This window comes from Chiloscyllium plagiosum, chromosome 11 (genome assembly GCF_004010195.1).
Source record: "Chiloscyllium plagiosum isolate BGI_BamShark_2017 chromosome 11, ASM401019v2, whole genome shotgun sequence".
NCBI lineage: Eukaryota > Metazoa > Chordata > Chondrichthyes > Orectolobiformes > Hemiscylliidae > Chiloscyllium > Chiloscyllium plagiosum.
Window position 1 is genome coordinate 28,426,233 of NC_057720.1, and position 22,977 is coordinate 28,449,209.

Consider the following 22,977-nt stretch of genomic DNA (forward strand, 5'->3'; position numbering starts at 1 on the left):
GTGGGAGTCAGTCGGTTTATAGCATACGTCCGTGTTGAGTCGGTCGTCCGAGATAGAGATGGGGAGGGAGGAGTCTGAAACGGTCCAGGTAAATTTGAGGTCGGGGTGGAAGGTGTTAGTAAAGGGGATGAACTGTTCATACTTCTTCGTGGGAGCACGAGGTAGTGCTGATACAGTCATCAATATACCGGAGGAAAAGGTGGGGGGTGGTGCCAGCTGTGGAAGATGGACTGTTCCACATATCCAACGAAGAGGCAGGCATAGCTGGGGCCCATGCGGGTGCCCATGGCTACTCCTTTGGTTTGGAGGAAGTGGGAGGATTGGAAGGAGAAGTTGTTAAGAGTGAGGACCAGTTCAGTCAGTTGAAGGAGAGTGTCAGTGGAAGGGTACTGGTTGGTTCGGCGGGAAAGGAAGAAGCGGAGGGCTTTGAGGCCTTCGTGATGGGGGATGGAGGTGTATAGGGACTGGATGTCCATGGTGAAGATCAGGCATTGGGGGCCGAGGAAGTGAAAATCATGGAGGAGGTGGAGGGCATGGGTGGTGTCCGAAACGTAGGTGGAGAGTTCTTGGACTAAGGGGGACAGGACTGTGTCAAGGTATGTAGAAATGAGTTCGGTGGGGCAGGAGCAGGCTGAGACAATGGGTCGGCCGGGGCAGTCGGGTTTGTGGATTTTGGGCAGGAGGTAGAAACGGGCGGTACAGGGTTGTGGGACAATGAGGTTGGAGGCGGTGGATGGGAGATCCCCTGAGGTGATGAGGTTATGGATGGTCTGGGAGATGATGGTTTGGTGGTGGGAGGTGGGGTCATGGTCAAGGGGGCAGTAGGAGGAGGTGTCCGCGAGCTGGCGTTTAGCCTCAGCAATATAAAGATCAGTGCGCCAAACTACTACCACGCCTCCCTTGTCTGCCGGTTTGATGGTGAGGTTGGGGTTGCAGCGGAGGGAGTGGAAGGCTGCACGTTCCAAGAGTGAGAGGTTGGAGTGGGTGAGAGGGGTGGAGAGGTTGAGGCGGTCAATGTCACGGTGGCAGTTGGCTACGAAGAGATCGAGGGCAGGTAAGAGGCCAGCACAGGGTGTCCAGGTGGATGGGGTGTGTTGGAGGCAGGAGAAGGTGTCGTCAGAGGGTGGGCGGGAGTCCTGGTTGAAGAAGTAGGCGCGGAGGCGAAGGCGGCGGAAGAATTGTTCGACGTCTTGCCATGTGTTGAACCCGTTAATCCGGGAGCATAGGGGGATGAAGGTGAGGCCTCTGCTGAGGACTGATCTTTCATCCTCAGAGGGGGAGGTCTGGAGGGATGGTGAAAATATGGCAGGGCTGGGAGCTAGGACCTGGTGTGGGGCTGGGGGCGGGGATCGGCGCGGGGGCGGAGACACATTTGGTGTGGTTGGTGTGTAGGAGAGTGACGTCACTGGGGATGGAAGTAGATGCTGCAACGGCAATTCCGGGGGCAGAAGTGGCTGCGGCGAATGCAGAAACAGTGTTGTTCCTGGTGGCTGTGGACCCCGCGGAGGCCGTGAATCTGTCAGCGATGGTCTTCCTGGCAATTGTGGAGGCTGTTGTCTGGGCGGCGATCGCCGAGGTTGCATGGTCGGTGGGGACAGAAGTGACGTCATGGTTTACGGCGGCGGTTGCTGCAGCGGCTGTGTGGTTAATGGCGCCCGAGCGCTTCCGGAGGCCGATGGAAGATCTCAATTTACCTGGACCGTCTCAGACTCCTCCCTCCCCTTCCTAGACCTCTCCATCTCTATCTCGGACGACCGACTCAACACGGACGTATACTATAAACCGACTGACTCCCACAGCTACCTAGATTACACCTCTTCCCACCCTGCCCCCTGTAAAAACGCTATCCCGCCATGATGCCTGGAGGAAGAGCGACTCATCTTCCGCCTAGGAACCCTCCAACCACAAGGGATGAATACAGATTTCTCCAGCTTCCTCATTTCCCCTCCCCCCACCTTTTCTCAGAATCAGCACCGCCTTCTTGACCTGCAATCTTCTTCCCGACCTCTCCGCTCCCACTCCCTCTCCGGCCTATCACCCTCACCTTAACCTCCTTCCACCTATCACATTCCCAACGCCCCTCCCCCAAGTTCCTCCTCCCTACTTTTTATCTTAGCCTGCTTGGCACACCCTCCTCATTCCTGAAGAAGGGCTTATGCCCGAAACGTCGATTCTCCTTCTTCTTTGATGCTGCCTGACCTGCTGCGCTTTTCCATAAAGATGTATTCCTTCTTGAGCTCTAGAGAAATAAGAGGATGGGTGACATTTGTTCTTTCATCTGAGCAACACTAAAGAATAGTATGTTTATGCTTTCACATAATGTGTCACAGAATATGATTTGGCAGTTCAAGTCCAATGGTAACTTTTGGATTCATGTAGCTCGTGAAGATTTGTGAAATCAACATTGATTTCTTATCATAGACATTGGATGAGTATAAGCAACAGATGTGAAAGAAAATTGAATGAAAATTTAACTGCAGAACTGTTCTTGAATTTACATATATACAAATTAGCATGGACAATGCTACCTGATTCCTCAAGCCTGATCCACCAGTCATTCTTTAATCACACTGGTCTGATTGTAAATATGCCTGCCTACGTCTGAATTTTTCTCAGCCTTGTTTACCAAGGACCTGTCTACCTTTGTATTAAGAAATATTCAAAGGCTCTGCTTTCCACTGCCTTTTGAGTTCCAAAAACTCTCAACCCTCTCCTTATTTCTGTCTTAAATGGATAATTCCTTATTTTAAACAGTGATCTCTCGTTCTAGATTTTCCTTCAAGAGAAAATATCCTTCCCACATTCACCTGACAAGACCCCTTGTGTTTCAGTCTTAATCTTCCAAACCACTTCTTGAGATCACGTGGCAAAATTGTCAGAAGCATGTCATCAGATGAACTATTCATACTGTCTGGGTTTCTGTGTTCTGGAAGGACTTAAAACAGCTAATAAAGAAATTTAAAACTCACACAACGCCAGGCTACAGTCCAACAGATTTATTTGGAAGTACAAGCTTTCGGAGCACTGCTCCTTCATCATGTAGCTAGTGGAGCAGGATCAGAGGACACAGAATTCTTTTGTTTTAATTCTGAAAGTTTGTACTTCCAAATAAACCTGTTGGACTGGAACCTGGTGTTGTGTGAGTTTTAACTTTGTCCACCACAGTCCATCACTGGCACTTCCACAATAAAGAAATTGAAGATTAAAAAAAAAACATCTTTGGAGCAGAATTTTATGCTCCCTTAAGCAGATTGTGGTAGTGACAAGAAAGGTGGGAAACTACAGTGAAAATGAAAGTCAGAATCTCAACATCAATGAAAAGGTCTGATTTTCTTTTAACTTTAAATAGGTCAGAATTACACTTATGAGCACTTACTACCTTATTTCCATGCATCAGCGTGTTGTGAATCGCCCAAAGTTTCCAATTCACATCACTTTTCCTGAAAAACTAAGCAACACTAATTTCCAACATGGAATTCAGAGCAGTTACCTAGTGGCAGCCAGCTGCTTGTTTCCTTCGGCATTTGTCAAACTTTGTCTTTATCACAATGTCCCTGCATGCTCCATGGACACTATTCTCTTAAAGTCGTCTTCCAAGCAAGTTGGCAGCAGCCAACTACTAGCCTCACCTTGTCATTGTTTCTGCTTTCAGACCAGCTCATACACTACTTTATACCTTAGGGATTTCACTTTGGAGATCAGGAACACTTATGACTTGCACGTTTCTGCCAGGTTGCTTTGTACTCTGCGACATACACTCACCTTTTTGATCTGCACAGGATGTATCTTATGGCTTAAAGTTTCATTCCTTAATGCTCACACATTTTGCGTCTACTCTGTAGCTTGCAATGCTTTTCAGAACAGAGGGGAGACAACAACTTGTCATTGTTATGCTAACTGGTCAGTGGGAGGACACATTGATGTACAATACCACGTTATGTCAATATCACAACTTCAGCATGTGCCAGTCATTCATGCAGCAAATGCTCTGCATGTTCTTCAAGCAAAGGGACATATGTGAAAATCGAGTGCAAGTCAAAGTCCTTATTGGAGCCGTGGAGAACTGTAGTCAATCAAAGGGAGCCAGGGAGCCAGTCAGCCAAGGGACTCCTCAAACTAAGATTAGGGAGTAGTAATGGTCAGTCCAGCGGGTCAGGTGCAACCAGACCAAGAATTACGGGTTGAGATGCTATGGGGGCATAGGTCTAGAGGGTGAACCACTTCTTCCTTAATAAGGCAAAGGAAGGAATTGAGTGTGATGACAATGTTAGTGGTGATGCAGGAGATATGTAAGGTGTCTTCAGTGAGTGAGTGGGAAGCACAGAGGACAGAAAGGGTCAGACTTTGAGAATGAAGTGCATAAAAGCTATTAAGTGAACACGATGCGTGGTGATATTTGTAGCACATGAGCCTTGGTGACATGAGTGAACAGTGCAGTTAGATGAGCAATAGCCCTATAATCATGAGATAGCAAAGAAAATGAAGGCACTTGCAGAGCACTGAAGATAATTAACCTTCTTCCTAGAATGCTATGTGTTGTGTTCCACCCAGGCAGTGTACTGACCAGGACACTATCTCAGTACAGGCTAGCTGGATCTGGTGGAGTGGCCTCCTTTGCCAGTCAGCCAAATACAGCACTGCCTTCTCCTCCACCACCGAAACCACCAGTATATCCAGGTCCTGAGGACCTAACTTGCCTTTCTGAGCTATTTCCTTGGGGATAGCTCTACAGTGTCACAATGTGAATGGTAGTTCCTGATTTGCAGTATCTGAGGTGATGCATAGCTGGGTGCCAGAGGCAAGACCATTGCAAAGGTCCTGCAGTGGCAACCACTTCACCTTTCTTGTATGATCCATGAAACAGAGGCCATTTGCATGCATAATTAGATTATTGGTGGAAGGTAGAATGAGAAAAGTCAACATAGGACATGGTGGATCGAGTATCGTGAATCTCATTTGGAAAAAAAAACTTTCCCTAAAGTAATGAGAAAATACAGCCCTTAGTTTTGACGGAAGCAAATCCTGAAGATACCAACTATGTCCCAGAGGCTAGTCTAACATGGTACATCTGTTTCCTCATCTTCTATAGCAGTTTCATAGAGGTTGGTTTCATGTGTTGTTTACGTTGTGAAGAAAAATGAACAGATCCTTGTTCATCTTGAGTCCTGATGTCACTGGCAGACTGGTCTAAGGATCAGCATTAATATAAACGTGCAGTTGGTGAGTACCTGCTTTCTAAACTGCTGGAGCGGAACAACTCCAAAAGTTAGAATAGAGCTTTAGGCCACTCTGCTCAATGGCACATTCCAATCCCATCAAGTCTGTAAAGTTGTCACAGTCCTTGAGTACACATTACATATTACATTTGAAGGTTAGTTGCCAATCATGTTTTGCCTGGGAATGATTTAAATTTAAAACGATAAATAAATTAGCTAAGCCACTTAATTCTAATCTTGTTGCTATGGTAACTCTACCTTTGATTACATTTTGAGGCTTTGCAGTCCAAGAAATCCTTCGAGTCCTGGAGAATTGGATGACAGGAGCTGAAGGTACATGTTATCAGTGTATTGTCAGACACATCAGTATGCATTAATGCATTACTGCATGGAACAAAATGATAAGACATCAATAGAGTGAGATTATTAAAAGATATCAAACTCTGCTTTATCATTCTTGCAGCTACACGAGGTTCAGGTATTCTGTCTGACACTGAGTTTCGGGATTGAATAGAATACTAAACATATGCTTATGTTCAGGTAACAAACTTGCTGCTTTCCAGGGAGATTGAATTGATCCTCTTTCTCCTCTCCTCACAGCCCAAGGATTAAACAACGTTTCTCTATTAATTTATTTTGTTAGTTGTTGAGGTGAAAACTATGACTTCAAATTAAAATGAAAAATATAATGAACATTAAGCTAGAGTGAAAATTACTTTTAAACAGATGAGGGTATGTGGGTGGTTAAGTTGGGTCTCAGATCACTAATTTTAGGTACTAAAAATTGGCTTCCTAAAGTTTCAAAATGGCAAGTAAGGAACTGACTGGAAATGTAGTGCTGTCCTTAGCAAAGATGAGACATCCTTCCCATACCTGAAAAAAACATTGGGCAAGTATGCCCTGATGATGCTGATGTCCCTCACCTCATGAACAGAACTCACTCTCAATGCACAAAATAAGCTGAAAGAAAACAAAAGTAAATTCCATTTCTTACAATTTAAGAATGGAAATCCTTTCTCTTTCTTCAAATATAATTGTAAACTGACTAGACCACTGCACCTTTCATCCCTTCTCCAAATCCCCAATTGCAATCATCTGACCTAAACCTCGAGGCTCTAACTGCAATCCCCATTATCATATATATGATGACCCCAATACCTTCTCTGAAGCCCAGAATGCAACTCCATAGTTGTCTCCTGGATCTCTGAAAAGGAAGTGCAGAAACTTACCTGCAGTGTCTAATATATGCCGCTTCCTGCTGCAGCAGCACCTTCCTCATTAATAGGATGTCTGGGTTTCCTCAATCAACGCAATCTGTCTGCAAAGAAATAGCATTGCTCCAGAGTAAAACACTCATGGCTATCAGAGTTTAAATAAAGAAATGTGATTTTCATTCATAAATTATATGAAATATGGTATTATTAATCATGTTTATACAAGGGATGAGTGAATTTTGTTCTCAAATTGAGGGATTTTGCTGCTATGATTTTCAGTGTTAGCTATCTAGTTTTAGGATCAAACATTGCCACGTTGACTATAACTGAATCATTCTATTCAACCCATTGTGTCTGTGACAGCTCTCTGTAAGATTAACCCAGCAAATACCACTCCCTTGCCTTTTTTCCACTTGTTCAGATTATTTTCCAATTCCCTTTTGAAAACTAGAATTGAATCTACCTCTACTCTGTACTCAGACAGTGCATTCCACATTCTAATTAGACATTTCATAAAAAAGTTTTCCTCATTTCACCATTGTTTCTTTTGCCAAGCACCTGAAATTGTTGTCTGAGGTTCCAGACTGATCCACCAATAGGAACACATTTTCCTTAAATTTTATGTCCAAATACTTCATGACTTTGAACTTTTCTATTTGCCCCATCTAAAGAAAGAGCAGCTCAACATTTACACACTGTTCACATAACTGAAGTACCTCATCCATGGAACTAAAATAATTCAATAGAAGCCGGTATCCCATCACCAATTTTACACATGAACTGTCCTTAACGATAGTGCTGCCTCATACAGAATCAGGCATCACAGTGTAAGTGTCTCTGACACACACCCTTTTTAAATATCAGCCAGGACTCCCAGATTATCAACCCAAATCATTGAACTCATATTCTATAATATCCATCTGGCTGACCTCATTACAATCACTCCAGGACCCATTCTCAAATCTTTTCTACACCTTTTTCTCACACTTTCACATCCTAACTCAAGTGGAGAGTCCAGAATTGTGCACAGTAGTCCTGTTGAAGACAGCAGTTTGACTTCTAACATTTCACCATAGCTTACTTTATTTTGTATCTTATTTATTTGTATATAAATCTTATAACGCTGAATGTCTTATGTAACTATTTTCTCAACTTGCTCTGCACCCTCAAAAGTTCATGTGTATTTATCCCCAGATTCCCATGCTCTTTCATTTGCAAATGTCATAGTTCGCATTAAAGCTCCTTTTTTTTTAAACCCAACAAGGTGTTTTTGGAAGAGTACCCTCATACTGATATTTCAGTAAATTCTATAAGCATGGTCACCTGCTTGGTGTGTGGAATTACTATATTTGCTGCATGTTTCCCAACCTACTCATCTAATTAAGTAAAATAGTTTCAGGTCATGTGCAGTTTGGTGCTTGAAAATGTAATTGTCATTTAGGGTTCTTATGCTGCAACGTTCATGTCCAGAAGGCCCAAGTTCATGTCCCACCTGCTGTAGACATCACTTATAACACTCCCGAACAGGCTGCAGAATAAAAATACTTATATATTGCATTTACATGGGGCATTAAACTATGTCAAGTTACTTCAAAAATGCTTCCAATCAATTAAGTACTTTTATTCCCTGAGATATAGTTGCTGGTGTCATCCAGGGAAGCATAGCAGCCTGCTTGCAACAGCAAAATCCCACAACAGCAATTAAATGAACATCCAGATAATCATTTTAATGAAGTTGGCTGAGGTGTAATTGTTAAACAGGATGTTAGGAGAGCACTCCTGCTGTTCTTCAAATAATAAAATGAGATTTTTCTAACTCCCAGGAGGGCATGCTAGGCTAATGTTCATCATTACATCTGGACAATAGTACCTTCAGTAATACAGAACATTCCCTAGTACTGCACTGAGTTCTGAACCTAGATTGTTTACTCATCTCTGTAAAGTCAGACTTGAATGCACAAACCTTCTGACACAGAGGCAAGAATGCTGTAGGTGAGCCATGCAGCTACTGGTGCAATCTTTGAGCTTTGGCTTTCAGTTGATTAAGAGTTATTGTCAGAAAGTCTTTTTTTGCCATTCTATACTATAATATTGAGTTGACCTTCCAAAGAAAAGTTTGTCACTTCATGGGTGTGTTGCTAAATATACTCCTCTACGGTTCTGGCGATATTATTTTTGGGAAGAATAAAAACATTTGAAACCACATTTCCGTTCCTATACCAATCAAACCCTTCAGTTCAAAGTATTCATAATAGTTAATCTCAAGATTAACAAAGATTCTCTTTTCACAATGCATCTGCCAAGGTTTTGTCCTATTGCTTTATGTATTTAACTCTACTTGCTTTTATTTTGCACAGAACATCCCAACACTGGGTACAGTGGCAATAACAATGGCATTGCACAACTGTGACGAAGTGGCAGTCGCTGGGTTTGGCTATGATATGAATGCTCCAAATGCACCTCTTCATTACTATGAGAATGTTAAGATGTCAGCCATTAAAGAGGTAAGATAACTCAGACCCTTCGATCAGCAATTGTTCTCTGGATTATTTTAACTACAAATAATGCCTGATCTATCTGCTGGGTCGTAGAGTTATACAGCATGGAAACAGATCTTTTGTTGCAACTTGTTAGCACCGACCAGATACCCCAATCTGACCTAGTCCCATTTGACAGCATTTGGTCCAAATCCTTCTAAACCCTTTCTTTGCATTTATCCATCCAGATGCCTTTTATCTTTGTAATTGTACCTGCCTCCACCACTACCTCTGGAAGTTCATTCCATACATGCACCATGTTCTGCATGAAACAGGTTACTCCTAATGTCCTTGTTAACTGTTTTAAATCTCACCTTCAACCTGTGATCTCTAGTTTTGGACTCCCCCACCTTAGGAAAGAGATTTTGGCTACTCACCCCATCCATGACCTGCGTTATTTAATAAATCTCTGTGAGTCACCCCTCCTAAGTAAGGAGGGGTGATCAACTCGTGTCCTCGTCTTTGAATCACATCTTTGTCGATGGAAGCAAATATTTTTATTTATTTTCTAGCATTTACTTATCACACTTCAAGTAAAACCAATGAATCAAATCAAAAATTCAGGAAAGTCAGTTCCAAGATTCTCTTGAGTGAGAGAAAGTTAAATTTTATTACTTAGATTAGATTAGATTACTTACAGTGTGGAAACAGGCCTTTCGGCCCAACAAGCCCACACCGCCCCGCCGAAGCGCAACCCACCCATACCCCTAACCTAACACTACGGGCAATTTAGCATAGCCAATTCACCTAACCTGCACATCTTTGGACTGTGGGAGGAAACCGGAGCACCCGGAGGAAACCCACGCAGACACGGGGAGAACGTGCAAACTCCACACAGTCAGTCGCCTGAGGCGGGAATTGAACCCGGATCTCCGGCGCTGTGAGGCAGCAGTGCTAACCACCGTGCCGCCCACCTCATTACATTTTCAAACAACCCCAAATAATAAGAAAACAGGGACATCAAAGATACAAACAACACAGGTAATAAGTTTATTAAGAAGAGGGGGGAAGGAATGTATCCATAGAGACAGGGAAGTACAAGCAACTAAAGTTTTTAGGGGCATGAAAATGAATCTTAAGTCCCAATGGTCCTGTTATCTCAGGAGTGGCAAAACTTGCACATGATATTGATTTTTCAGTGAAAGGTGATTTGTCACTGTCCTTTTTCAATAGCATTCATCTCTAAGATTGACAGAGAAACAACTAGACAGATAGAAGGAAGAAGTTTCAGTGTCCTGTTCTTATCAGACCATGTTGCAATCTCCATTGCTGTTCGAGCAAGCTACTGGTGTATAGTCCATTTGTATATTCCAAATCTAGTTCCATTGTCTTTTTCAAATGGAACAAATGCAGGTAACATTTCATCTCTGATCCTTGAAGTTATCACATACATGCGTGGGACAAACAAGAGTTGTAAATTTCTTGACATCTCACTGAGTTTCAGTGTCTCTTCATTGATAATGTAATTCCATAAAAGTATAAGATGTAGAAGCAGGAGTAGGCCATTCAGCCCAGAGAGTCTGCTCCGCAGTTCAATGAGATCACAGCTGCTCTATTAATCCTCAACTGCACTTTCTGCCTTTTCTCCATAAACCTTAATTCTCTTACCTCATTAAAAATGTGTCTAATTTAAAAACTAAGAAACCAACTGTTGTAAGGTGAGTGATTATTATGCACATTACACAAAATCTCAGAGGAAAATGGCACAGTTGTAAACTCAAAGAAAAATAGGATTTCTTCCAAAGTAACTTTAGACCCTGGCAAAAACTCAGCACATATTGTCAAATCTTAATTGTGGTTGAAGAATTTTGTGATAATGTTTGTCTTTAGGAAGATGCTGTGCTTGGCCAATTTATTGAGTATGGATGGTAGACAAAATTGTAATTTGGGAATGATGGTGCAGAACTTTATTAATCCAATTAGGAAGAATTGGTTTAACTTACTTCTTTTTATGTGTAAGTAGGAATTTGTAAAGCATCTTATGTCCTTTGAGAAATAGATCACAGCCAATGAATTGCTTTTGAAGTGCTGTTACTGTTTTGTAAGTAAGTGTGGTGACCAAATGGCAAAATGCCACAGGCACAATTTTAGAAAGTCTCTTTTTATTGTTGTTGCTCAGGGAAAATATATTAAGTATGAAGTATCAGCATTACTAAGTCTGCTGGTACCATTAATAGCAAAACCCAAGAGTTCTCAGATAAATGTCCAATAAAATCTTTATAATCTGAGTTAATAAAATCCTGATAAACACATCTATAAATTAATATCACAAACTGCATCATGTTACTTAACTTTTATGACATTACTGGAAACTACCATTAACAGAGGTCTAACATGACGACTTTATCAAGAAAAGACATACATTGTAAGAGTACAAAAAGTATGGAATGAAAAGGTTACTTTGAACTCCATTCCTTCTGATAAACAGTACATAATTTGTTCTGCTATACTTGTTACACCTCACTGGGACAGTGATCTGAAAATCAAGCCCTGTTATTCTCAAAGTCATCTAAGAAAGTTAAAGAGTTTAAAAAGTACTCAAAAAACATTGGTATTATGGGTGCGCTCTATTCATAGGATTTCCTATGATGAACGTTTTGCTGCTGAGAATGCTGCTTCTCCATTTGCCTAGGTGAGTGCAGCTCAAACAGTACTCAACAAGCAGTGTGCTTGATTGGCACCATATCACAAAGAGCCATACCTATCGCCACTGACACTCAGTAGAGAAATGCTTACCATCTCCAAAATGCACTGCAGAAATTCACCAAGGTTCCTCACCCCAAAGCAGCGCATGGGAAGACATGACTCCCAGAGCAGCACATGGGGAAACCAGAGTCCTGGAGTGGCACGAGGGAAAACCCGATTACTTGTGCAGCGCAATTTACCTAGCTACAGCCGAGTCCTGAAGAGGAGTTGACTGGAGATTGAGGCTAAGCATGACAGTTGTTGGACTTGTGCCTGGCGCTGGCCGTCAGACCATGTGCTGAGCTGCTGCTATCTGAAATTCTTGACCGGACTGTAATGTAAATCCTTTGACTCTGTTATAACTATCATTTCTAACTTAGCATTGCTTACAGTGTCTAAAAACTACTACTTTTCCTTTTCATCCTGTTTTGTATCCAAGATTTGCACCCAGGCCACTGCAAAAACTTTTCACTGTACTCCTGTACTTCTGTATTGGAGTCCATGTGACAATAAAGGATATTCTAATTCTAAACATGACTTTCCAAATGAATGACCACTGCCTTTTAGAAGGATATGCTCAGCAAATAAATGGGAATAGTACCAACTGCAAATTCCCCTCCAAGCCACTTATCATCTTGATTTGAATATAGACTGTCATTCCTTCAGTGTCTTTAGGTCAATATCCTGGAATTCTTTGCCTAACAGCATTGTGAGTCTGCAATGCATGGATTGCAGCAGTTCAGGAAGACAACATCTTCTCTAGTGCAACGAAGGACAGGAAATAAATGCTAGCCCAGCCAGTGCTACTTACGGCCCTGATTGAATAAAATAAATGTGTGATCTCTTATTTGCAGGAAGCACAGGTTGACTGTTTCACACTTGCAAAGAGTTTTGACTTATTAATGAAAAGTCACAGCCTACAGCAACTAGTGTCAGAAAAATGAACAGACTATTTTCAGGCTTGAGCTGGTTTCTACTCCAGGGCAAAAATACCTCCTTCCCTTCCAGAGAACTGATAGCTTCTCTCAAACTTCCTACCTCAAGCTGTTTAACTATCTGGGAGCCAATAACTTAGTTGATGGTGGACAGGAGGCCTTTGTCATTAGTAAGTGGTCATCATTTCGCTGACCAGTCAGCTACTTGTTTCTGGCTAAATCGCCGTTCATACACAACCTTCACTCTAGCTTACCTGTAATGAGGCTTTTTCAAGGTGCTGAAAACAAACAGTTAAATGGCACTTACGATAATTGTCAGATAACTTACTTCTCCAAAATCCTTGAACAATCCTTGGCTTTTAAACTAGTTCTTTTCCTATTTCAGAGTACAATCAGAAAATTTAAGAATTGTGTATGTACATTATCGATTGTATATGTCCTTATAACCTTCTATCCTGTTTTTAAATATTGATTTATTCACCACCTTTAAAAGAAGTTACTCAAAATGACATTAACTGTTATGAAGAGATTCTATTCCAAGCATTTATACATGGAGAAGTCAAAATTTGTTGGTTTCAATTATAACTTGCATCAGTTACAGATGTTGTTGTACCAAAATCATTTTATTCTTCTTCTACATCATCAATAGTCACCCATCTATTGTAACCTTTTTTCTTGTCCTACCTTCCAATGTCTTACACTTCCCCATTAAATTTACATCATTCTTCAACCCAACAATTTTTTCTTTTCAAATCCTTTCAAATATAATTTTTGATGTGACCATTTAACTATATCAGCCAGTACATCATATAAACATATATTGGATCTGTGGCTACCATCATAGCCGTAACCATCAAAATTACCCAGTTCTCCGCATAGTTGCAGAGCAAGCTCTGTGATGAGGATTTTTATTATTACTGTAGTGAATGAATAGGAACTCCATAACTGACAGCATGAAATTATATTCTTTGAGTTATGCTGAGAAACGAAGTAAACTATGCATTTTACTTATGCATTTTATTAGATAGTCACTATATATACTACTTGGTGTTTTACTTGTTTGTGGTAGTAGAATATCTTCTCTCCACATATTAACGATTTTCATATTACTTGACTGTGAATAACATATCCAAGATTTTGTTTTCGAGTGAAGTAGAAAGAATACTGTTGTGATGAAAGAGTTAACCCAGAATGAGTTGCAGTCAACCTTTCAGGATAAATAAATGTCCCAATTTTGAGATTATCCAGTGCATCTTAAAATAACAGTATGAAATCTCATCAGCTGATGAGGATCTGACTAATCCACAAAATTGGAATTTTTCCAGACTGCCCAGGAATTTTCTGTTTATAGTAAAGCATTAATTTAATGCTCACACATGCACAGCAGATTGCCATGCAGGAGCAGCTGGAATGAGTCCAAGTTACCTGGTTATTTAATGAAGGCTGTTACCTAATATTCCCAAGTTGCATCAAACCTTTACTCTCCAACACGTGTTCTAGTTGTTTTTTTAATTTGATGGCACAAAAGCCACCTGCCAGCTAACATCAATTATTAATGCATTTCTAATTGTTTTTTCGTGAGTTGGCAAGATGTTCCCTATGGTGGAAGGGATTTGATTTCCCTGTCATTAATATTGATATGGCATGATAACTGTTCAATCCCATGGGATCATACATGGACATGGTCCATTGTAAAGGTCGAGTAATGCCTTAGATCTCAATTCACTCTGTGGATTTATTGTTTTAAAAGCAGAGACTAATGTGCACATTTTTGTCACTAGAAAAGTAGCTTTGGATATATTTTTAATAGAAAAATTATTAAGCTATTATGGAAGTTCTTTATTATCCACTCATCTTGCCCTGTAGGAGCACATTGTTTACCCCTGTCCTTTAAAATCATGTCATCTATACGTCCCTCCAATAAGAAGACCTTGCTTTTATGTTCTGCATCACTCGGTGGTGCAGATAGTACTCCAGTTTTATTCAATTAGTTTAAATGTATTATTTTGTTTTCAGATCAATTTCTATCTTAGTTTTTATAAAGATAGTGATAATGAATTAATATGCTAATATTTCAAGTATTGTAACTGCATATAAGGTACAGTCATTCTATGATTGTGTGTGGAGGGAGCAGTTGAACCTGCAATATGTTGATGCTGCCATTGTTTAGAAAGTGAAGGTGCATTGCCATGCAGCACAGGGATGAGCTGTGATATACGACAAATATAACCTGGAAACGTGTGTCTAGATACTGCATATAACATGCAGGTATACTGTAATAAATAATGCAAGAGGAGCTTTGATACACAAATGATCCACAATTTGTTTCATCTAAATGAACTTGATGCTTTTCTGTGCCACATTCTAATTTCTCCTCAATTAGCACTGATGCATGCAAATTTAGGCTCCAAGACCACATGAATACTTAGAATTAGGAAGCTTAGGAATCACCAACTTGGGATAATACCTCTTAATATGAGTTACAGTAAATTCGTGCAAAATGATTTGACATGTTGGATTTTTCTCTTAAAAGCAGATTAATTGCTAAAGTGGGTAAATAGTATTGTATTTTAATGAGTTTTAATGAAAAAGCTAAGTTGTGGCAACTGAATGGAGAAATGAAGATTTGCATTCACAAGATGTTTTATCATACCTCAGACAGTTTTAAATGCAACAGAGATGATTGTTTATTTGAAGTGCTGTGCTTTGTAGGAAAATGAGGCAGCCATGTTAGAGATGTCCATGACTGGGTGACACAAAATGGCTGATAATTGCTCTGTTTAACTCTGCAGAACATGGATGACGGTAGTTAGAGTGGGTGGAAACAAAATTCCCACAAATAGTAGTGAAATGAAAGACTGATTAATCTATTTTAATGTTTTAGTTGACACTTCCACAAAGCTGAGAAGAAACCTCAGCTTTTATTTGCACAGTTGCTTAAGTGTCTGCAGCTCAAGAAACTTCAGCTCAAGAGTTGATTATGGAATCCAAGCTTTAGACACTGTAGCACATCCTGGAGGGAGAGAGTTATCTTGGCAATGTGTTCCACAATCGCACCTGTGGTTAAATATTTCAAATTTGGCCACTGGTCAGGGGCAGGAGGGTGTGACAATAATTGAGACAGGTAGAGTGATTCTGAACCATGCATTGGAGAAGCCTCAGCTCTTGATAGCATCCTTTTTTGAGCAGCATCGAATCCCAAATGACATGTTGTATCGTGGTGCCAAGGTGAAAGGTACCTTGCATAGGCTTGAAAGGATACTGGAAAAGAAAGGAGAGGATCCAATTATTGCGGTCCAAGTTGGCAGCAACAACATATGGAAGAGATCCTATTTGGGGAATAACAGGAATTTAGGAACAAAATTTTAAAAAAGAACCTTACCAATTATAATCATTAGATTATTACCTGAGCCACGTGCAAATTGGCAAACAGATAAGTAGATTATTGAAGGAAATATGTGCCCAAAGGAGTGATGTGGGAAAGAGGAGTTCCATTTTGTGGGGCACCGGCATCAGTATTGGGACACGAGGAACAGTACTGTTGGGATGGGTTCCACATGAACTGATCTAGGATCAAGATCCTAATGGAAATGCTAAATAGGTGGTCACAAAGACTTTAAGCTGGTTAAAGGCAGGGAGGTCTCAAGAAAGCACAAGCAGTACGACAGAGAATAGGAAAGGGGTCAAGAATTTAACAAGGCAAGGCAGATTAGGGGACATGAGAAGGGAGCAGTCAGTGCAGGACTGAAGGTGTTGTATTTAAATGCGCACAGTATATGAAACAAGGTAAATGAGCTAGTAGCACTGATTTAAATTGGCAGCTATGATAGTGTGGACATCACAGAGATGTGGCTGCAAGAGGGTCAGGAGAAAGTGAGAACCGCAGATGCTGGAGATGTGGTGCTGGAAAAGCAGACCAGGTCAGGCAGCATCCAAGGAGCAGGAGAATCGATGTTTCAGACATAAGCCCTTCATCAGGAATCTGTAGAGAGAGGAGGTGAACTTCTTCAAGGTAGGCATCCTTAGAAGAGGCTTCGCATTCGGGTTGAAGTCAACTGGGAGAAAGTGAGGTCTGAAGATGCTGGAGGTCAGAGTTGAGAGTATGGTGCTGGAAAAACACAGCAGGTCAGGCAGGATCCAAGGAGCAAGAGAATCGACGTTTCGGGCATAAGCCCTTTATCAGGAGCCCTGTTAGTAAGAAATAAAATTAAATCAATAGCAAAAGCGATATGGTGTCAGAAGGTGTAGAATTTGTGTAAGTAGAGTTGAACAAAAGAACAAAGGCCCTGATGGGATTATGTAGAGGCCTCAGAGCAGTAGTCAGGATGTGGAACAAAATAAATCAAGAGATAGAAAAGACATGTAAGAAATGCATTATTAAATAATTATGGGGGTATTCAATATGCAGGTTAGATGGGGAAGATCAGGTTGATATCAGATCCCAAGAAAAGGAATTTGTGGAATGTTTACCAGACTGGTTTTTGGAGCAGTTTGTGATAGTGCCACGAGGGAGCAAGCAGTTCTGGATTTGCTAATGTGTAATGAAACTGACTTGATTAGGGAGCTTAAGGTGAAGGAGCAATGACCACAATATGATAGATTTCACCCTGCTGTTTGAGAGGGAGAAGCTGTAATCAGGTATAATGGTATTAAAATTGAGTAAAAGTAACAGCAAAGATAAGTGGGAGAAGCTGCCAGATTTGAAGGGAAGCCTAGTAGGAAGATGATGGAGTAACAATGGCAGGAATTTGAGTTAATTCAGTAGGCACAGCAGAAATTATCCCAAGGAAGAAGAAACATACAAAGGGGAGACAAGGCAACCAAGGCAGACAAGGGAAGTCAGGAATAAAATAAAAGAAAAACAAAAATGTGGTGAAATTAAGTGGAAAGGTGGATGATTGGTAAGCCTTTAAAAACCAGCAAAGGGCAACTAAATAAACAGTAATGGGGGAGAAAATGAAATGTTAGGGTAGGCCAGCTAGAAATACAAAACAAGGTTGCAAGAGTTTTTCTGGATATATAAAAAGTAAGTGAGAGGGAAAAGTGGACATTGGACCACTGGAAAATGAGGCTGGAGAATTAGTAATGAGGAATGAAGAAATGATCGAGGAGCTGAATAGGTACTTTACATCAGTCTATAAGACACCAGTAGCATACTAGAACTTCGAGAGTTAGGGGACAGAGGTGAATGTAGTGGCTATCACTAAGGAGAATGTGCTGGTGAAGATGAAAGGTCTGAAGGTGGATAAATTAGCTGTGCTAGATAGACTACACTCCAGGGTTCTGAAGGAGATAGCTGAGGTTATGGGGGAAGGAAGGAGAATAGAATCGAGAGACATATCAGCCATGATTGAATTTCAGAACAGACTTGATGGACTGAATGGCCTAATTCTCTCCCTATATCTTATGGTCTATGGACTTGAGACAAATATCTGTAGTATCAATTTTATAGTCTCAGTTTAATGTGTTATCTATATAGCATAGTATCTTTGCCAATGCATTGTAGATACTGTGGGCTATAGATTACATTCTGCTGGTTTTACTGTTTATCACATTGTCTCGTACCATTTACGCATAATTCCATACTTGTCTTATTGTTTCTATAATACTAGAACTAGAGATTAGTAGACATACAGACTGATTCCCAGGTCTCCATGCCTCAAAGCATAGAAAATTCAACGTTGTATATATTTAAAACGAAATGTAGTCAGTAGTATAGTTAATCATTAATTTGAATAGGGAAATGTCTGGATTTCTTTAAATTTACAATATTATGTTTAGATTTTTAAAATTTACATCAGATCTGAAATATGTTATGGATAAGCAGTTATGTAAGATCTGCAATAGTTGAAGAGTTAAATATAAAAGGCCTAAGCAGAAAGAGTACAAACACTTGAAAGGATTTAGGAGGTTCATAGTATTTTTCTTTGAACAGCTTACATTACTTATAATCTTAAATCAAAGACAGTAACATAAAAACTAAACAGATTTGTATGAGGTACCTTTATAACTCAATAGAACAAACAGGTGCTTAGAGAATGCTAAATTGTCATTCTTTTTATTTTCAGTTTCAGCTTTGAAACTCTTTGAAGTCCCTTGTTCAGAGAGTATGTTACAGTTACTGTGACCATCACTCTGAGACTCCCTGAAGGTCAGAAACGACAAGGTTGTAACTGTACCCTCAGAGTTGTGGTACACCCTATACTACTCTCGTTAATCACTCTGACCAAGTCACAAAAATACATTTTCAGCTATGAAACTATGAACACTTTGCACAAGTAGATTGTAGTATTTTGAAGACCAAATTATTCAAGAAAACCAAGACACATTCGTCATTTTTCAAATTATGAAATAAATATTCCTTTAGAGTTTCTTCAGACTACTAATTCCAAGTCCTTTCTCTAATGTTTTAAAATTGTCCGATGTGTTTAGAAGCAGCAATGTTGTGTCTGGTATGATTCAGTTGATAGCACTGTTCCCTCTGAAGCAAGATGTCACAGGCTTAACTCAAACCCCAGGACACTAGTGCAGAAGTTTAAGTTCACGCTTCAATTCTATACTGAGGAAATTTTAGCGTTATCAGAGTTGCTGTCTTTTGGATGAGATGTTAAACCAAGACCTTGTATTCCCTGTATTCCAGAGAAAAGTTATATTGGACTCAAAACATTGACCATGTTTCTATTCTCTACAGATTCAGCCAGACCTGCTGAGTTTCTCCAGCACATTTTATTCTTACTTCCAATATTCCTCGTACTTTGCCTTAATTTCCCTGTTTGCCATGTCAAATGGATGTGAAAGATACCATTACACTCATTGCATACATTACAAGATCACATTCAAAGGAGAGAAGTTAACCCAATCATTTCAGCCAAATTTCATTCTTTAATTTATCCTTAAAACTAGTAAGTAATTATCACATATGGCGCTGTGTGCAAGTTGGTTGCTGATTTTCAACAACAGTCACAACACTTAAAAAGTACTTAATTATCAGTGAAGAGCTGCTGTAGATGCACGTTTATTACTTTACCAGAGTAAACACTGCTGCATCAGGTCAAGATACAATAAGTACTCACTGAAAAGTGTGATGTGTTCCTGAAAATCACAACTTTAAATAAAATATTAGTTCCTGTTATGACTGTAGTTAACCTGTCTAGGATCTTTTTAGGAAAGAAACAAACATTGAAACATCATTAAACTCCTACATTGGTAAATGAAGTGGCTTTTAAATTAAATAAGTTTAAAAATATCAAAGATAAAATGCAGCCTGTTACTTACAGGTCCCAATTATTAATGCAGTGACAGTCCTGTTTCATCAATCTCTCTGCTCCTCGACCCTCTGATTTGCAGCCTCTTCCCCACTCCCCAACCTCCAGTTATGGCCTCTTTCCCAATTATGAACTCTAGATTGTAGCATCCTATCCTCTTCCCAACCTCTTACTCTTCCTCCTCAACTAGCATTGTCATTCAAGATCTAGATTCACTTCCAAACTGGAACTCTGATGTCCCAATGTGAGTCCCAATGGTTCGGAAGGGCTGGGGCTTCTACAATCTTATGTTTTATTTAAATATTGCCACCCATTGCTTATTTTGGAAGTAATTTAAGAAACTAATTGCCACCGTACAGTGTCTCGTGGCACTACACCAGAAACATTTGTGTTGCAGGGTCACTTTGTCTTGAATATAAGGCTGAGCAAATGTTCATTCTGACAGGGAAATAGCAAGGCAGCTTTGTCTGTTGCCCAGTGTATGCTGGTTAAAGATTTAGTAATGCAAGAAATGAACATGGTGGCTCCATTTCATTAATTGAAGAATTCAGTGGTTAATTTTATAGAATGCGATTCGCTACCTGATTTTTGGTCCACTTGCTAATATATGAGATTGGTGATTCAGAAAGGAAAATGTAATTAGTTGGCGGCTGTGGAACATGGTTGGTCAGATATTAATTGGAAAGCTAAAAAAAAAATAGAAATCAGAAAAGCAGATACAATGGAAACTTTGCCAGTCAGAAACAAAACTAAGAGTCAAAAAATGATATCATAAAGAAAGATTAGAGGTATAAATACAAAGGCTTGACAAATACTGCAAGTACATTCCATAAATATATATTTTAAAAAGCTGTAAGGGGTCAATTACATTTTAGAAAAAAGTGTTTCTGAAGAAATATAATCTTTTTAATTTTGAAAGACAAAGTACTTGTTACTCGCAAAGTAAGTCAAGTTGCTGCTGTCATCATGTGTCAGGTTTGATGTCAGTCTACTGAATATTTTCCCTCAAGCAGCGAGTTAACAATGATCCCTCTGTTTGCTCAAGAACCACAAGAAATTGCAAGAACTCCAGTATAATTTTGGAGATCGCCACTTAACCTTTCAATTTTTTTGAAGGCAGCTTTACGGATGAGTTTAACAATATCACATTCAGAAATGTAGTTAGAAATACTACCAATAAAAATATTTCAAAAAAACACATACAGGAGCATCATTTTTATTAGTAAAGGAATACTTTAGAAAACTTCCAGCCAAGCCTCTGTTAACTAAAATATAAACAAATATTCAAAGTGAACTTAAAAATAGATTGTTTAGATTTTTGGAGGGACTGGGTGGGAAAGGTGAGCAGGAGGAGGCTCATGTTAGTGGGTTAGATGAGGACATGGTGGGACCTAATAACCAGCAACTCTCCATCCAGAAGATCTTTCTCTGTCTTCGCTTGTAGGGTAAAGAAGACTAAAAGGAGAAAGTGAGGTCTGCAGATGCTGGAGATCAAAGTTGAAACTTTATTGCTGGAACAGCACAGCAGGTCAGGCAGCATCCAGGGAACAGGAGAAGGGCCTGTGCCCGAAACGTCGAATCTCCTGTTCCCTGGATGCTGCCTGACCTGCTGTGCTGTTCCAGCAATAAAGTTTCAACTAAAGAAGACTAAATGGAATGAGATGCAAATGGATGGGATGTCTGTTAGTTCTGGTGCATGTGTGCAAAGGGTGGTGAGATGTTTCAAGAAAGTGAGTAGACAGTGCAGAGGCCATGCAGAGCAAGTGGTGTGGAAGGCTGGAGGATTGAAAGCGAGGGAGGGAAGATGTTTCAGGTAATAGTGAGAATGGTAGAGCTTGAGCCTTGGTGGATGTGGGTGCGATAGAAGAGATAGTGTGAGGAAGCAGAGGATGGGACTTAGCCCTGGTCCAGAGGATAATAGATGGACCATAAGAAATAGGAACAGGAGTAGATTCCTCAAGGCTACACTGCCATTCAATAGCATTATGGCTGATTGTGCATTGGGACCATGGAGACAACGCTAACCAGGTAATGACCTCAGACTAGACTGAGTGAGTCTCATGGTATGGCCACATTCACCAGTCCTCCAGGAAGTGGACTTCTCTCCTTGGCACTGCCTCTTCCACAAGGATCTCCAGGTTCCTGTTGAGTCTCACGATGAAGGGACGAACCTTTAAAATTGAGATGAGGAGGAATTTCTTCAGCGAGAGGGTGGTGAATCTGTGGAACTCGTCGTCACAGAGGGCTGTGGAGGCCAAGTTATTGAGTGTATTTAAGATAGAGACAGATAGGTTCTTGATTAGTAAGGGGAACAAGGGTTGCAGGGAGAAGGCAGGAAAATGGAGTTGAGGCTTATCAGATCAGTCATGATCTCGTTGACTAGCGGAGCAGACCTAATGGTGTGAATTAGTATTGTAGTGTATTGTATTCATTGTAACACAGAAAGACCACTGAATTGTTGGATGTGCTATCTCATAACAGCATGCTACATCAAGGGTTTATTGCTTTCTTGAATGTTTGTAAAAATATTTATGGTACTATTTGAAGATGTGCAGAGGAAGTCTCCCTAGTCTTCTGCCCAGCATCAATTTGTTTTTAAAAAAGGCAAGAAAGATCATAAAAAAAAGTTGTCTCAAAGCAAATTCTTTCTTCCTGCTGTTTTCTTTCTTGTTGCATTCTTTTTCCATAATAATGTTTTTTAGACTTATTTCAATTTGGAGCACCTGATTGAAATGTTAAGTTTAGAATTCCATCTTCCAACAATTTTATAACGCTATCAGGTTTACTTTAATTATCTATTTCTTTAATTATTGTAAGTTTTGAAACATTTCAAAAGTATAAGCGAACTGAACCATGGACCAAAGTAATCTGAGTTTTGGCTTTTGCAATGGTGTCATATGTATGACTAGTGCTATGAATGAAATCTCACATCTCTGTGACATCTGTGGCTCAAGAAATACGCATTAAGGAGGAAATTTGATGAGAATTAAAAATCATGCAGGACCTACATTCTGATACACTAAAAGTCATTGGATGGAACTGAGATGCAAATCTTTGATAACATTAAAGGCACATCTGTTAGTTTAAACCTGTTTGATGTATGTTGTTTTACAAAGAAGCTACAC

The 22,977-nt window shown here is 40.2% G+C and overlaps 1 protein-coding gene across 7 annotated transcripts in view; it reads left to right on the forward strand.

The window, feature by feature from the left end:
• Window positions 1-22,977, forward strand: part of LOC122554242 (CMP-N-acetylneuraminate-beta-1,4-galactoside alpha-2,3-sialyltransferase-like) — a 627,037-nt gene that overhangs the window by 591,766 nt on the left and 12,294 nt on the right. For 6 of the 7 annotated variants that reach the window (XM_043698962.1, XM_043698961.1, XM_043698960.1 and 3 more), the window contains one exon: window positions 8,788-8,934. In XM_043698962.1, the coding sequence (XP_043554897.1) occupies window positions 8,788-8,934 (147 nt within the window). Of the gene's footprint in view, window positions 1-5,492; window positions 5,550-8,787; window positions 8,935-22,977 lie in introns of those variants that run through there. The other variant, XM_043698966.1, reaches the window with a different exon arrangement.